Genomic DNA, 18,262 nt, shown 5'->3' with positions numbered 1-18,262 from the left:
ATTCTCAATATAAAGATCCTAATCGTAGATGATGGTGAAATTCAAAAAGTCTTTTAGAAAAAGAAAATTTCTCGTGACATTGAACTTAACGAAAATAAATTTTTTAGTTTTCATCATCATTTCGGACAGTTTAGTCTTGTTGCGTGATTTAATTTGGAATCTTGAAAAAAAAAAAAAAATATTTAAAAAAATGAAGGAACCAATTTTTAAAAACTGCTGTTTTTGTTGGGACTTAAAAGTTGGTTGTTGTGTCTATGCTGGATATTGTCTACTTTCGTCAATTTTTGTTTTATTGAGAAATATTTTCAAAGATAGTTATGATGACGATATTTATGATGATAGATATTTTCGTGATATTTTACAATTGGTTCATTATAATGACCGTGATTTTATAAGAAACATACTACAAAGTAAATTAATCTTTTGATGTCAATAAACTATTTATCAATAAACTAATTAAAAAATCGATTTATATTCTTTAGCAATATTTAACTGGAATGTTCTGTTTAGTATCGCAACTGTCATTACATGTCCGTTATTTTTCTATGGCGTGAGTTCTGTAAGTATTTTAAGTGAATTAACATTTTATGTTAATGGAATTAATGTTTGATTTTTTTCACAGAAAAAACCAAAGCTTCTGATTCCATTCATCATAACTGAATACACTAGCATTGCCTTAATTACAATTCTCATATTTTTTAATGCACCTATAGCAAAAGGAATTTTTTATCCAGTTATTTTTATTGTTTTCGTGTCAATAAATGCTTATTTGGTAGTTTGCCTTCATTCATTTTATATTACAATGAAAAATGGACTGAAAACATCTACATCGGATGGTCATGCTCTGCAAATGCAACCTCAAAACTATCAGCAACCACAAAATGTTACCTACTTACCAATTTATAATCCATACCCTGCAAACTCAAATTCACCTGGAAATTTTATTCCAATGCATTTTCCACTAATAAGTAATGAACCGAATCCAATTCCAATCAACAACAGTTCTCGAGATGATAATTCAACAAACAAAAGTGGCGAAAAACCAGCCGTTTAAATGCACAAACCAACGCACAATTAATGAATTTTTGAATTAAAACAAAATATAAACATTATTTTTAAGCAGCAAAAAAGCAGCAGTACATCATATCGTTTGCATATCAAAAGCAATTGCGCCATGACAAAACCATGCACAAAGCAGCTTAAAATCACTTTAACATATTATCTTTATTTTAAATAAGTTTCAAGCTTATACTGTTTGAAATGCAAAAATAGATAGCTGGATTTCACATTCAGGGATTTAACCACTTCATGATTGGTGCTTCATTAAGAGATGCTAAAATAATCATCTCTTAATGTCCCAACCAATCATTGATATTCAAAATCCCTGGATTGAAATCCCTAAATTAGATACAAAAAGAACGTTTTTTTAAAAAACAAAACTATGTTCTCATTTTGAAAGATAATTTTTCTCACTTAAATGAGTATATTCGTGTGAGCATGCACGCGATTCTCAATATAAAGATCCTAATCGTAGATGATGGTGAAATTCAAAAAGTATTTTAGAAAAAGAAAATTTCTCGTGACGTTGAACTTAACGAAAATAAATTTTTTAGTTTTCATCATCATTTTCGTGAATCTAGTCTTGTTGCGTGACTTAATTCGGAATTTTAAGAAGAAAAAAATATTTTTAAAAAAAATGAAGAAAGCAATTTTTAAAAATTTCTTTGGTCGTGACTTAAAAGTTGGTTGTTGTTGTTCATAATTATTATTTCAAATGATTATTTTCTTCAAATTTAGCTTTAATCCCTGATAAATCAAGGAGTATGCTTTCTCGCTATCGGGATTGGGATCGGGATCAGGATATCCCGGAATTTCCCGATCCCGAAAAATTCAAAAGTCGGTATGGGGACTGAAAATTGCAATTTTTAGCTAAATTTTACATTTTAAATGTAAATTTTTAAAAACTATTTGCAAAATTTTTTATATTTTTTTAAAAAATTTCATTTAATTTTGTAATATTTCCGAAATTTAACAGCTTATCTATATTAATTTATCAATTTTCGCCATTAAAATGTTCGAAAAACGAAAATAAATTTTTTAGTTTTCATCATCATTTTCGTGAATCTATCGTTTAACTCGGAATTTTAAGGATATTTTTAAAAATCCCGAAAATTTCAATCCCGATCCCAAAAATTTATCAGGACCGGGATTTCGAGAAAGCCTATTAGAGACGTATCATTGACGAGGTAGAAAACCATTTTTGACCTAACTAAACGGTATGCTTTTCAACTTTGGACAATGAAGCGATTGACGTTTTGATGACAATATTATCGATTAATATTGAATTGCATAAAGTATACCACGAAGGAAATTCGTTTAAATTTATTTGGAACTTGATCGCTGGGATAAATAGGGAAAGAAAACAATGAAGGGTTAAAAGCATTGTTTCCACAGAAATATGATTTTAGAATGTCTTCAAATAATAAAAAAAACTCCGCAATGCAAAAGAAAACAACTTAATGTTCAAATATTACACTTACGGTTCGATAAAAGCAAAGGATAGAACATAAATGTAGTAATGGGGGTGTAAAGCTGGGGTCAACATAAAGTTTATTCAGTAAAAACGGTTGAAAATGGTTATTTGAGGAATGTAACCAATCTAATTGATCTGGTTTACGGTACATACATACCTAAACACTTCGAATCGCAGGGGTACGTCTTAGAATGTATCCACAAACATCTTGAGGGAGCTGAAGTTTGCTACTGTTTACTGATCTGTAAAAAAACATATAAATGACCAGCTTATCATAGCTTTGCTCTTAAGATCCATAAAATCAATCTACAATTCCTTTTTCTATTAAGCGTACGTTTTATTGAGCTATAAAAATAAATTTTCATATTTTTGTACATTTTAACTATCAATAAATTTAACTCCATATAGACTTATTATCTAATGTAATGTCATTGAATCCTTTCACAAAAATCTTCGATTGAAACCAAATTTCTTCAGTCTTTTTGTCCACAACATCATCATCAAAAATTTTCATGTCCTCAAAATCTTCTCGAAAAACTTCAAAATTTGTCGAATCTATAAAATTAATTGAAATTTTTTTGCACGATTTATTAAGTTTAAAATTTCTAACTTCAAATAAATTTGAATTAATTTTTTCATCATTTCTACAACTTCGCTCGTAAAGCACAAAAGTATTTGTGACCGTCAACGGACTGTCTAATGTATCTTTTAGCTCATCAGACTGAAGTAATTGAAGAAAGATTTTACGAATATTTGAAGTTTCATTGATAAATGTTGGCAAAACATTTGGATTTGTAGATGGAAATTTGATCTTGTAAGCTTCCTTTGCAGTCTGTATTGAAGAACCAAAGAGGATGATGAAGGACTTTGATGTCGTAAATTCGAGTTTTGTGAGCTAAAATGATATTTAAATAATACAGAAAATTAGTCAATTTTTAGGTTTTTTTTTGTGGCTTGATTGGGATTCTGGGAAGTTCAAAAGGACCATCCAACATCTCCCACATTTCAATCACATCCTTTCAACCGTAAGAGCGTTACTTAATGTATGAACAACCCCATAGATCTTCTAAATCAGTGTTGTTCCAACCGAGAGCCACGGTACATTCGTGTATTGCCGAATACAGTTGAAAATGCCATGGGCCACATTGCATACTGCTCAGGTATCTTAATCTAATCTTAATTCTCATTTGTAGCCAAATTTGTCAAAATTCAATGTAAAATGTGAATTTTATGAATAAAAAAATTCATGTCCACTGATAAAATGGCTATTAATGATCCAACATGTTCCAACATAATGTGTTCCTACCTCCTTAATTCCACAAATCCTATCAAAAGCATCCTTTGCTGTCTTCATTGCCTTCAACTTCTTAAAACACTTAATTTCATCTAAATTTTTATTTTCTAAGAATTTTTCAAGTACATCAACGGTAAATGGTATCTGCGTCCGATTCCATAGCAGAAAATCAATAAAATTCACCATTAATCCACTCAAAAATGCCGTCGAAGGCTTAAAATTTAAATTAATTAAAATATCTTTAAAATTGTCGTTCATATTTCAATGTTTACTATTTTAAATTTTTACCGAGGGGATGAAATGTTTTCTTTTTTCTCAATTTTAGGGGGCTATCAACCTGCAAAAAATTTTCGTATTTATTTTGATTCCGTAGTGAAAATAAATTTAATTAAAAATTCCACAAAAATGAATTAAAATTGATGCAAAAATTCACGTGATTGTCATTTTGAGTCTTATTATCATCAACTAGCATCAATTTTAGTCAAAAAATTCCATTAAAATCTTCAAAAAAATCCAATTTTAAAATTTTTTTAATCTAATTTACACCGAAAAAATGGAACAACAAGAAGATGAGGTGACAGCACTAAGAGAAAAAGGCAATCAATGTGTCAAAGACAATGACTTTAAGCAGGCAATTGTATTTTATTCAGATGCACTCCGTAAGGCGACACAGGACTGGCATATTTTATTTTCTAATCGATCATTTGCATATTTGAAAGAAAAATTGTATTTTTATGCATTATCTGATGCGGAAAAGGTGATTGAACTCAATCCGATGTTTGTTAAGGGATACTTTAGGAAGGCTGAGGTGCTGAAAGAATGTAAGTTTGATGGATATTTGAAAATTTGATGATTTAATTGAGTCGGATGTCAAATTGTGATGAATAATTGATTGATAATGCATTTGAATAGCACAAATCGATCAAATGTCCTGCAAAGTTTAGAATCAAATTAGAGTCACGCAAGCTTGGTGCCAGACTTCGTGCCGAAATGCACTCTTAGAAGTAGTCGACTTGTCACAGCAAATTCCATTTGGATTATTAGTAGATTCACAATAATTCCAGCATCTTCAAAAGATTAATTGACCTTTACTTCCTTCAAAATTGTGCAAATGCATTCATTGATTCTGAAAATTTTAGTCAAGACTTTAATCAAATTCATCTTCATACTCAAATTTTTGTCTCTAATTTCCTCAATTTTCATACATTTTCAATTTAAGGTTGCATGTACGATGAAGCCATTCTATCATATGGACGAGCTCTAAAGGTGAGTAGTCCTCAAAATGTACATTTAAAAAATGATAATAATCATTAATTTTTAGCTCGAACCAACAAATAATACAATCATAACGAACTTAAGACAAACAGCATTAATGTGTAATCGTGAAGTAATGCTTGAACGAAATATTCCTTTTGTAGGTGAGTTGTGAACCTTGAACTGGTCTTAGAGATGCAAAAGCTCAGTGATGTCTAAACTGTGTGCTTCGGTTTCGATCGAGGCTTACAACACTGGGTGGGAAATAGTTTGGACAACACAGTGCTGGAATTTTGGGTTTCGCTTGTTCAACAAGAATTCAAAGCTGTCTGCCGATTAGTCAACCACATGCCTTATTTACTTACTTTGTTGACCATACCAGGGAGAAGTGGTTGTGGTGTTTAATTTAATAGTCCTGATACGTCCATTTTTATCATTTCTTTCAGGTGCCGGTTGTGGTGTAATTGTTGCCATTATTATCGTAATTTTTGATCAATTTACGAAAACCCCGACACTAAAGAATCCAATGCTAATGGTCCTAATTGTCATGTGCATAGCAGCCGTAGGATTTTTAATTGCAAAAATTTATCGATATTATTTAAAATTACATAGAAAAGGCTTAATACAAGAGCCAACAGACCTTTCAAAAGACTTTCTTGTTAATGATCAATCAACTGAGGAGCAGGGTGACGACAATGAACTGCCAAAGAAGAAGAATCGATACACCAAGTCACAGGCTAGACTTCGATTTAAAAAGGGAAAATCATAAATTATTATTGTGAATATTTTTGAATTGATTTTTTTCGAAATATGACTTGAAATAATTATTGTAAAAGATTTGTAATTCCAAGTATTTTTATGCATTTCAATAAAAAAGGAACGTTTGTAAACTAATTGTCAATTTTTATTGTTTCGATTATCTGACTAGAGTTTATTTCGATTATCCGATTAAGAAATCAATTTGTATAATTATTCTGTTGTAATTTTAATGAATAAAACAATTAATTTTAAATTTAAAAAGTTTTATTTCAAATAATTGTAAATGCATTTGTAGCATAAAATTTTAAAAAATATAACTAAAAAATTTAGAATGTAATTTAATTCAAATTATTGAATTTTTTATAGGTAGTAAATATTTAAATTTTCATCAACATTTTCATGAATTTTCAATCCTTTTTGTCCAAATTTCATTAAAATCTCATTTCTATGCTCTTGTATCAATTTTCCATAAACATTGTCATTTAACCATTTAGAAAAGTATTCACAATTTAATATTCCCATTTCAAAAAGCTCTAATGCAAATAATATTGAAATTTTATATCTTAATGAAATTTCTTTTGAAATATTTCCAATTGAAAATTTTTCCAAGGAAATTCTTCGATTTTCCATAAAATCCACAATTAAAAGTGCAAAACTGTCGCCCAAAACTTCCAAAAAATCTTCAAAAATTTGAACAATTTCATTGAATTTTTCGCATTTTTCCATCAATTCTCGCCATAAATTTTCAATAAATGCACGAAACTCTACAGCATTTAATCGATAAAGCATTAATTTTTCCATAAAATTCTTCAACTTTGTCCATTTATCAACAGAAATTGAAAACACCAACTCAACCCCAAATGGCAATCTCAACCAGTATGGCTTCATAATTTCAAGAAAATTCTTCTCCTTGTTCCTTATTCTTGTCATTTGATCGACCAACTTCATCAATCTAACAATAACATCAACATTTTTATCAATTATTAAAGGATATTTAATCATTTTTGTAGCACAGCCAACAACAAAATGTGTCGATATTATGTCTTGAAAATACAAGTCACAAATAATTTCGTATGCCTTTTTCTTTTTAAATGAAAAATTATCATAAAATGGATCACGATCAACATCAATTGTAGTGTCGGTTAGATGTGCTAAAAGCAAATTTTCTAGACCGGACAGAAAAGTCATGAAAAAATTAGTTGTGATTGATTTTGGGATTATTTTACTGGAATTTGATGTCATATCGTTGAACTTTAAGGTTACGTAGTCTGGTTTTGTGGTTGTGTTGGCTAAGTTTTGAGCTAAACCAGATTGTGAGGTAGATTCGACAAAATTTGATGCTCCAATGTCAGCTTCAAAGGTTAAGTCATCAGAAAATAAGGCAAGATCCTTAGATTTTGAAGTTATTTCATCAGATTTTGAGGTTAAGTCATCGGATTTTGACGTTATTTCACCAGATTTTGAGGTTAAATCATCAGATTTTGAGGTTAGGTCATCCATATTCAAGCACATGTTATCTGTTTCTTGGGATGTGATCTTAGTATCAGATTTCGGAACCAAATCATCAAATACTAAAGCTATGGTTTTCGATTTTGATGTGGCGCTTTTCGATTTTGTCATTAAAATACCTAAACTACAGGTTTCCACAGAATTTTCGTTTGATTTTGGAATTGTCTCTGAATTCTTCACTTTTGAAGTCAAACAATCTGAATTGGAAGCTTCATCATCAGATCTTTCTGCTTCAGAATATTTCATTACCATTTCATTTGAAATTTTAAAAGACTTTTTAACTCGAAGAACTGATTTTGAAAATCTGTCGTAAATTTTTGTACATTTTTCAGTCGATTCCTCATTCTTTTGGTCGTGTAGCTTCCAAGCTTTTAGAAATTTCATCAAAATCCATTGGACAAATTTAGTCTGATCCTTTTTTGTGTAAAGTTCAAAAAATAATTCAGCATATTTTTCAAATTCCTCATTTTTGCATTGAGTCTTTAAAAAGTTAATTTCAATGACAGCAACAGCGATAAATTCTTTGATTTTAATTGAATCATCTTCACTGTTTTCCACACAATCAGTGCACTTTTCACATAAAATTTTCAAAATTCTCTCAAATTTTTGTGGATTTAAAATTGAGTCATCGAATAAAAAGTAATCTTGAGTAAAGTTGAGTGGTCTGATTGCATCATCTGGATAGAATTGAATAAAATTTTCATTATTTGATAGCTGTTGCTTTATCGATTGTTTGTTACTGGATGCGACAAGTTGTTCATTTATGTTCAAAAAATTGATGTCTTTTATCAAATTTTCCATCAATTTTGTACGATTTTTCTCAATTTCCTGATATTTAGTATGCCTAGTTTCTGAAGGAATTGCTGCCTTAACTTGTTGTTGTTGGTCAGTCACTTTGACTTTCGTTGAACTTGCAATTGGTTCATTGATTTTGCTTTGTGATGTCAAATTTATTCCGTCACCTGTCTCGAATTTTTTTATCATTTTTTTCATTTTTTCTCTCAAATTTTTATCCTTTTCTAGCCTTAATTTCCTCTTAAAAACCATCAAGACATATCTCATGAATCTCCTACGCTCTTTTGTTTCAAACAAAATATCACAATTATTGCACATCAATAGAACTAAAACTATGAGTGAATTTGGACAATCCTGTTCAACAAAGTCAAGTATTTGACGCCATAGGGCAAATAAAAATGAACCAGGCAGGTACTTATCAAATGTAAGTGCAAACTTCACTAAGTTCATAATTTTTTGCTCTAATTTTCCGCCATCTTCCAACAAGTTTATGAACTCATTGCCTATTTCATCAGCCATAGTTAATTTTGCTTGCCCAATATTATGATTTTTAAAAAGATCCTCAAATAAGTCGATAGCAGGAATGATAAACCTCTTGTCTGAAATTCCTTTTTGGAGTAAAATTTCCATAAATCTGACTTTTGAAAAGTCTTTTTCTAAAATGGAACTAAGTTTAGGGCTAAGTTTTTGAAGATTTGTTGGCTCGAGTTGATTGATGTAGAACATAACTTTTGCATCTGTTTTTAAATTTGCTGGTGGATCTGTGATTACATTTGAGATGATTTTACTTGACGTTCCAGTTACTTGACTTGACATAATATTTTTATTTGATTTTGTACTTGACTGAACATTCTGATTTGATTTTAAACTTGACTGAACATTCTGACTTGATTTTGCACTTGATTGAACATTTTGACTTGACTTGACACTTGATTGTATATTTGTGCTAGATTTTGCACTTGACTGAATATTCTGACTTGACTGGATATTCTGACTTGACTGAATATTCTGACTTGACGCTCTACTTGATCGATTTGAAATTCTTGACGTTTCAGACTTTTGTGTATTCTGACTTGAGTTTCTTGAACTTTGACCACCACGACGTCTTCTTCTCTGCTTATCTGGCCATGGACTAACATAATTTTCATCAGCTTGATTTGTAGATAATTCTTGAAGAGAAGTGCTAGATTTTGCACTTGATTGAATATTCTGACTCGACTTTCCACTTGATTGTACATTTGTGATAGATTTTGCACTTGACTGAATATTCTGACTTGACTTTCCACTTGACTGAGCATTCTGACTTGACTTTCCACTTGACTGAGCATTCTGACTTGACTTTCCACTTGATTGTACATTTGTGGTAGATTTTGCACTTGACTGGATATTCTGACTTGACTGAATATTCTGACTTGACGCTCTACTTGATCGATTTGAAATTCTTGACGTTTCAGACTTTTGTGTATTCTGACTTGAGTTTCTTGAACTTTGACCACCACGACGTCTTCTTCTCTGCTTATCTGGCCATGGACTAACATAATTTTCATCAGCTTGATTTGTACATAGTTCTTGAGGAGAAGAACGTTCAATGCTTTGCGATGTTTCAGGCATGCTATTTAAGGTTTTGAAATAATTCAGCATTTTTAAAGTCCTTTGATCTGCATTTTTGAAATTTTTTGCATGTTCCAAAACTGTGATCCAAAATGATAACAATTTAGCTCGTGAATTACTGTCGACATTGAAGATATCTTCCATTCCTTCGGTAATGTCCAAAAATAAATCAAGTGCAATTCTATTTCCATTTCTAATCTGAATCACAATAAATTGTAAATTATCGTAAAACTGATCTTTCTTTAAGAACGGAGTTACAGCTCTAAATGTCAAAATGAATGAGTTTCTCAGTTGAGAAAATTCATTTCCGCTAATCTTAACACCTTGCATTCTACGAATATTGTCACATTCATCTAACAATTCTTTAGACACATCTCTAAGTAATTGTTTGTGATGCTTTCTTATCTCAGTTGACAAAAGTTTAACGAGCTCCTTAACTTGTGGCTTTAAGGTTACATCCTCAATTCCCCAATTATAAATTTCCACTGCATGCCTTCTTAAATGCGATGTGCTTGAGGTTATTATCGGTAAAATTTCGTTGTATGAATCAGCTAAGCCTTTTATGTTCAAATTAGTTGAATATATAGATTGAAATTGTTGTGCATTTTGTGATGAGTTTTGATCAGTTTGACTATGGCTGAATGAGTTTGATTTGTCATTTTGTGTTAAAGTTTTGGAATCTTTAGATGAATTGTCTTCACTTGAATGATTTGAGTCTTTTATTGGATGTGATTCTGTATCTTTTATGTCATTTAAAGTCAGTTCTTGATCCAATAAAATTAAACTTTTAAACGACTCTTTTTCAAGTGGATGATCATTTGGTACAGAATTTTGATCGATCGGTTCCATAGTTTGTTTATTTAATGACAGAATATACTCGTTGTTACTTGATTTATTTGAAACTTTTGAAATTATTTCATTTGATTTTTGATCATTTTGTGTTTTAGAGACATCTGGTATGTTTTTGGTGGCTGCAGATTGAAAATCGTTTGAATCTTCTTTCATTGAAGTCGAATAACAATCTAATGATGATTCGTAGGTTTCAATTGGAGAAATGATATCAGCTATTTCATCCATTATGTCATATTTATTGACATTTGTGAATTTATTGAGTAATTTTACAATCCAATATCTCAAATTTTCACTGAACCTTCTTCTTGAATTACGCCAAAATATCGATTTTAAATCGTTAGCAAACTTTCCCAAACAATCTTTGTAATTTCCCAAGTTTTCATATTTCAAAATAATTTGTAAAAGTGAAATTATTTCCGATTCTTGAAGAACATTTTCGTCCAAAAGTCGAGCAATTAATTCAAATGTTCCAAATGCATCATCAAATTCACAAAAATCAGATGAAAAAATATTTGGAAATAAATTTAAAGATAGCGTGTCCCTTAACGATTTAATGAATTTTTCACCTTTTGACCCAGATTTGAGAAATTTTATTGAGTTTGTGTAATTTACGGTAAATATTTGATTTGATATGGCGTGGGTGTAGAAAATTTTAGCAAAATCCTGAATGTCAATAATATTTGGATCATTTTCAGGCATGTCTGCTGGAAGTCCTTCAATTCTATGTCCATTTCTGATTTTAAACAAAAGAGCAGAAGTTGATGTATCAACTTTTTTAAGGACAATATTTTGGAGAATTTTGTCAATTTTTGACTTGATTTTGATTGCAGAATCTATGTCAGATGATTCTAGTGAACAATTGGCATCCAGAAGGTATTTATGGATATCCTTCAACTTTTCAAATTCATGAATTTGAATATTAAGAATTATGGATTTAAGGGCATCTACATAGACTTCCATAACCTCAAAATTATTAACTGGATCGAAGCTTTTCATTTTTTCTAGGTAAATTTTTTGAGCATCGTCATTAATCACTGATAGATTCTTCAATTCAGCTATAAATAATCCAAGAATTTTCATTTCCCGGAGAGTCGTCATGTCTAGAACTCTTAATTCCAAATTAACTTTCAATCTTTGTACAAAATGTCCAATTTTGAAAGTAAAATCGTAAAGAGATTTTATGAATTTTGCCATATCGATGACATTTGGATCTGATTTTTCCAAAGTTTTGATGACTAATTTGATTAATCTTTTTGAATTTATACGTAACATACTCAAAAGCTCATAGTCGTATTCAACTTTCTTATTGTCAGCTATGCTAGTCAAAATTACTTCCAAACTTCCAATTATTGTTGCAGATTCAGCAGGCTTGTACAGTCTTGTTTGATAAATTTGATTTTTATCATCAAAATTTTCAGACAATCTTTTAAATTCATCTTCAACTATTGATCGAAAAACATTAATGGAATCCATAAAGTTTTCATAATGTATTGAATTTTTTGACTTGTAAAAATATCCACAAAGCTTCAAAGTTGACGCAATCGTTGTTATGTCTCCCGTATCCATCAAAAATGTCAAAAAACTTGTCATAAAATCTTTTGGAATAATCTGCTTTTCAGATACATACAATTCACCAAGAAGTCGTCCTAAATGACCAATTTTTATTGAATCTGCCATTTCAGTCTGCTTTATAGCTTCAAATTCACTTTCAAGGCTGTTTGCTAAATCTTTAACAAATTTTCTTACTCTGATCAATGAACTTTGATATTTTGACAAAATTGATCCAAGAATTTTTATCTCTTTTGGATTTTCAAGGCTAAAATCAATGACTTTTCTTGCAAAATACTCAATTTCATTGTTTGTTGCGTCGCTAAAGAAGTGGCAGTAATCATTAGTCCCTTTGGACTTTGAATTGAGATATTCGTTAAAGTCTTTGCATTTTTTAGAATTTGCAACTTCTTCGAGTAATTCTGAGTCATCAACTTTAATTTTCTCAGACTTTTTAAGCATTTTTCTTAGTTTGCCTTGAGAAACTATGTCAGTAGTTATGGTGCTGTCATCAAGGTGTTTGACATTAACACTTAAGCAGGTCTGAATTGTTTGAAGTTTACTGAAAAAAATAGAGTTTTATAATGAATTTTCGAGTTTTTAAGGTTTAGGTGTCTTCACACTAGATCTTTAAGATTAAGGTGCAATCACACTAGATTTCAAAGATTCAGGTGCCTTATCAATAGGGCTCTAAGGTTCAAGTGCATTCACACTAAATCTTTAAGATTCAAGTGCATTCACAATAAGGCTCTAAAGTTCAGGTGCCTTCACATTACAATTTTACCATTACATACCTTTCCTTATCACCATCTTCAATCAATGTCCTCAATATTTTGAAATATCCTCTATTAATCTGCTCAAAAACAGTCTTGTTTGTTATTAACCTATTCAAAATCAGCATGTAGGCAATTAGTGCATTCTCATCTCCACTCGATGCAGATTCAATTATTTTTTTTATCCAAGAGTTTAAATGCTTTACAAACAAATCAGATCTTTCAGGACAAGTCACATTGAGTTCACACAAAAGAGCACCAAACATAACAGTTTGATTCCAGTCAATCAGCAATTTTCCCGACTGTTCTTTAAAAACTTTAGCAAAAGCAGCTGAAAAATTGTTAACTGAAGTAATTTTATTCCTTGTGCCTTTATATATCATTAAAATAATGTCTCGATGAAAGTTAAGCTTATCAAAGTTGATATAAAGACTTTTTAATGTGCACATCAAAAAATGTTTATATTTTTTCACAGACAAATTTGAAAATCCAATTGGGATTATAGTTTGTGCATGATTAACAATTGCTTCGGTGCTGTGATCTGAGTCAGCGATGCATGTTTCCATAAAACGTTCAAACAATTTTTTTATGTTTTTTCGAGTCGATTTTGTTGATTTATCTCTTGGAGCTGGTTCTGAAGCGCTAAAAATTTAAAGATTTTTGAGTTAATATTGATGAATCGGTTGAGATGGGCAGGTCATGTGAACAGACCACAGGATGCCCCAGTATATGGATGGCAAAAGATCAAGAGGAAGACCGAAAATGTTCTGGATTGGTTGTGTGGATAAGGACGTTAGAGTTCTCAATATCCCTAATTGGCAGAAGTTATCGAAAGATAGAGCTGTCTACAGATATTCTTTAAACGCGGCAATGGGCCCCCGTGCGCCCCAGCCAAGGAAGTAAGAAGTAAGTATTGATGAATTTGAAAATAATTCCAAGAGGTAGGGTTGTTGGTCTAGCGCAGTAGCTGCCAACCATTTATTTTTCACGACATAGTTTGGTGTTACGCACACAGCATACGGTTCATGGCATTAACAAAAAATTATGGTGGCACACAGGTTGACAGCAACTGGTCCAACCAGAAGACTCAAAACCTTTACAAGTTAGCTAAAAGCTTATCGAATGGTAACTGTATTTAGATTTCGGCAAATAATTAGACCATGACAGAGTCACGTCGACCCCTAAAATCCTCTTTGTGTGACTCTGACATGATATTGGATTGAAACCAAATCCTGCACCAAGTTGACCGATTAATCGATTTGTATTATTCGGGAGTTACTGAGGCAGAATAGAGTACAATTGCCCTGCCCTATTAGAGATTCTTGGTACTCTGACGTATTTGTATTAAGACTGTATAAGGCACTTAGAGTAATCTAACTAAAATTCTAAAAAATTACCTTTCAACTTCTGAATCTTCTAGATTCTCATTGATAACAATAAATTCATCTGAACTTCCGGAACAAATTGTTTCAGATTCTTGAATGACATGTTGTTGTTCAGTTTTAATTTCGGAATTAGTTTCTGAAGTTGATTCAGATTTGGAGGTATTACCACCCATGGCTGGATGATCAAGATGTGTCCAACTTTAGATGTATCTAAAATTAATTGAAAATATTAGAAAATATTATATAAAAAATTCAAATAAAAACTCACTTTTTGTCACTGGTAAATCCCAATTTCTTCTTTTTGCTCAAATTTTTTTTTAAATAATTAATTAAATTTATTTAATTAAATTAAAAATATTTCACTATTGTAATGATTGCAGGAATCAATGAATCATACTGATGTACTGTAAAAATATTGAATTTTCATTAAATTAAGAATTTAAAAACTTTTGTTATAAAAACATTCAAATTTCTAAACAATTTTAGCAATAATATGCGTTAAAGTTTGCAAAATATTTCAATTAATTTAAAAATATTTTACCTGAATATTGCAACAAAACAAATATTGAACAATGGAGAGAAATGTTAACAATAAAACTGAAAATTATTCTTGGAAATTCTTTTTTGGTCATCAAAATAAACAAAAAGATCGAAGGGGATAGCAACTGAGTGTACAAATCAGCTGATCAATAACAATGCGTGACCTTCAAATTTAACCGTTTTATTATTTATTTTTAAAGATTTTTTTTTTTTAATTTCTTATTAATATATTTTTTTAACTCAAATAGTCAATAAAACTCAAATATAAGTTTAATATTAAAAATTAAAGTTTATTTTAATTTTGTCATAATCCAATAAAAATTCAATTTAGTTCAAGTCAATAATTTTTAAAAAAACTAAATTTTTATTTTATTTTTTTAAATATCTAAACTTGCAAAATAATTTCAAAAATAATTCAATTTAGAAAATTTTTTAAATTTTAAATTTTATTACTATTTATACAAACTACATTACAGCGCCATCAACAGCGTCAAATGGAAAGGCTTTTGTGGCATTCTAAGCTCCACTCAGAACGTGGTTGCAGTATGTAAAAAAATTAGAGAAATTTCGGATTTTCCTCATGAAAAATCACAAATAAAATTAAGAATTTTTTCCAAAAAATGTGTGGGTTTTTATCCCCTAAACCCTCTTAAATAGGCCCATAAACCCAAAAAAAAATTGTCGTCTCACTTAAAAAAACAATCATCAATATAGAAAAGCTGAATATCCAGTGTAGTTCACAGAATATTCAACGAAATGCATGAACAAACTTCCCTAAAATAACATGCAATAAAATGCAAAATCATTAGAAACAACAGAATCTATATTCTATATAAAAATATCTTACCATATAAAATGGTGCCAATATCATTAATTTGCACGAGTAAGGTTCATTCTCAAATAATCATCATCATTTATTTGAACAGTTTTTGTTCAATTTCAACATTCCTACATTTAGTTCACACTATAAAAGACACATCACTGTGAATAGTTGAATTTATTATTTACCGGTATCAGCATTAATTCATAATAATGAGTCTCAAATTTTTGTTACTCAATATTTTAGTTTTTGGTGTGATTTGTGTGACCAATGGTGAGTTAAATTTGTGAATTTTAGGATTTTAAATTATTGAAAAGTGGTTAAAGAATTATAAGAATTAATTTTTGAATAAAAAACATTTTTAAATGGAATTTTTGCTGGAATGGAAGGGCTGGGGGGCCAAAAAGTCGATTACTTATGTTACGAACTAAGTAAATGATTTTTGGATAGAATTTTAAAAATAACGATTTTTGAGATTTTCGTGATTTTCAAAATTCTTTTAAAAATATTGTTAAATGTCTGCAAAATATTTTAAAAATCGGACAAAAATTCACGAATTTAAGTTTGAGGACGTTCACTTATTATGCAACGTAGCTTTAAATCTTGGTTTTTTGACTATCGATCCCCAAAAGTAATGTTTTGTAACAAAATCACCAAGCTAAATGTGAACTCCATAACAATATTTTAAACCTCCTAATCTCCTAAATGTTGCGTAATTCCCGATCATTCCCTAATATCCCTCAATATCAATAAGAGTTGCAAAACAGTCATCCGTACAATTTCTTGATAATTTGTATGGATTTGTAAGAAAAACCAACTCTGATATCAATAAATAGAACTGAAAATAATCTATTTAACTATTTTTACTCAGCATCAAATCCAGTCCAAGCTAATGACCCACCACCAACAGATATTGACTATTATGGCGACGACTATTATGGTGAAGAAGGTGAAGAAGGCGAAGAAGGAAATATTGATGAAATGATTGAGAATTTAAATGCTGAAGACTTAGCAGAAGGACAGTATGAATATCCTGAGGAAGAGATTGTTGAAGAGGAATATTGATGAATATATGAATTATTAATTCTAGAGAACTTGATGATTAATCATACAAATTAAATTTTATAAATTATTTATGGAAAAATGGAAAATAAAAGGAAATTGGATGGAAAATTTTATACTTGTCAAAAACATTTCATTTATTGAAGCCAATGGTGTGTGAGTCATGAAGACGATTTTAGTCACTATGAATGTCAACTGTCACAACCCAGGGTAAATCAATGCAATGAATCTAGTCGCAATTTGTGAGACGAACCACATAGAGCCAAATTGAAGTGACTAGAAGAGCGAAAAGCTCCCGAATTCAACTAGACTTTCCCTGGGATCCAATCCAGGATCTTTGAATCGACTGTCTGACTTCTTAATCATTTAGATCATTGCCGCTAGGGATTTCGGACCAATTTCCCGTTACGGTATTGAAATTCGAACCTGATAGTACAATTTACTCAAAATCCGCCTCAAAATAACTGAAACTAACTAGATTTAAATTATATTGAGGACGAATTCCCATTTAAAAATGTAGTTTCAAGTTAATATTGATTCTATGTAAAGACAGATTCCAGGCTTTCATATTCGGAAATTCCGCTTTTCAATACCGATATTGAAATCTTTCCAATATCTATTGAATATCAATATTTCATATAAGTCAGTTCCGCTATTCAAAACCCTAATCCCGACAAGTTTTATTTCCAACCCAAGATCTTTGAGTCGACTGTCTGATTTCCCAATCTTTTAAATAATTGCCGCTTTTTATTGTCGTTGTCGCTTTTTTTCTGCCCAAATTTTCCCATTTTAGGTAGGGCTACCATATGCTGTATTTTTGCCGGGATGCTGTTGTACTTTTCTCCCATGCTGCTGTGTCCCGACAAAGCCTCAAAAGGTTTCCTTTTGAAGGTCTGGATTCAAGCCTGGACTGAAAATATTTCAATTATTTTCTGCACTTTTTAGCAAGTTTCGCATGTAATTTAACTACTTCTTTGATTATTAAGACTCAGAAAAGTCCAATATAACCCCAGTAGTGCCCCAGTCTAGCCCTAATTTTAGGGTTCATAACCTTAATAAACGTGATTTTAGGTCAAAAATCGGCATCGGACCAAACTGAAATTAAGTTGAGCTTTTACATTGGAATTGTATAATAATGAATTTATGTATTCTGTCACAGTTCAGGCATGTAAGTTCAATTCTTTCTACGTAATTCGTGTTTTTCTGTTTGTTTATCATCAAATTTATTTCCTTAATTCCTATAAGTAGCACCTATTAAAACAAAAAAATTACATCTGACTATGTTGCTAACTGTGTACCTTAAAATACTTTCCTAGCATCAAATTCATTCGCTTTAAAGTTACTGAAACCGCACAAAATTAAACTCAATAGACAATTCCAATTGCAGTAAAATATTAAACAATACAGCCCTAAATAACACCACGAAAACCAGTCCTATATTGAAATAAAAACAGATATGACGCCATATTCCTTTAATTAAATTTAATGACGATCCAACAGATGTTTTACCTCCTTTTGTGTGCGTTT

General features: G+C 30.5%; 2 protein-coding genes and 1 long non-coding RNA gene across 3 annotated transcripts; 2 read left to right on the top strand and 1 right to left on the bottom strand.

Moving 5' to 3' along the window:
* The first annotated feature begins 101 nt into the window (after positions 1-101).
* On the top strand, positions 102-2,084 carry LOC139097022 (uncharacterized). Its single transcript, XR_011545019.1, has 3 exons — positions 102-410; positions 483-559; positions 623-2,084. It is a non-coding gene; the product is annotated as an uncharacterized lncRNA (long non-coding RNA).
* A 2,084-nt stretch (positions 2,085-4,168) lies between these two features.
* On the top strand, positions 4,169-5,975 carry LOC139097018 (stress-induced-phosphoprotein 1-like). Its single transcript, XM_070648780.1, has 4 exons — positions 4,169-4,648; positions 5,047-5,093; positions 5,149-5,245; positions 5,528-5,975. Exons 1-4 carry the CDS (start codon positions 4,381-4,383, stop codon positions 5,848-5,850), a joined length of 735 nt encoding a protein of 244 aa, XP_070504881.1. The 5' UTR covers positions 4,169-4,380; the 3' UTR covers positions 5,851-5,975.
* A 206-nt stretch (positions 5,976-6,181) lies between these two features.
* On the bottom strand, positions 6,182-14,959 carry LOC139097000 (uncharacterized). The gene is made up of 5 exons (XM_070648759.1): positions 14,855-14,959; positions 14,582-14,717; positions 14,326-14,523; positions 12,950-13,570; positions 6,182-12,717 (listed from the first exon to the last, which is right to left on the bottom strand). The coding sequence occupies exons 3-5, from the start codon at positions 14,484-14,486 to the stop codon at positions 6,201-6,203; spliced, it is 7,299 nt and encodes a 2,432-aa protein (XP_070504860.1). The 5' UTR covers positions 14,487-14,523; positions 14,582-14,717; positions 14,855-14,959; the 3' UTR covers positions 6,182-6,200.
* Positions 14,960-18,262: the final 3,303 nt, after the last annotated feature.

This window comes from Chironomus tepperi, unplaced genomic scaffold (genome assembly GCF_022539635.2).
Source record: "Chironomus tepperi strain 1889 unplaced genomic scaffold, CSIRO-AGI_Ctep_v1 contig_412, whole genome shotgun sequence".
Lineage (NCBI taxonomy): Eukaryota > Metazoa > Arthropoda > Insecta > Diptera > Chironomidae > Chironomus > Chironomus tepperi.
The sequence above is the reverse complement of the archived record's forward strand: the minus strand, read 5'-3'. Positions and strand labels throughout refer to the sequence as shown.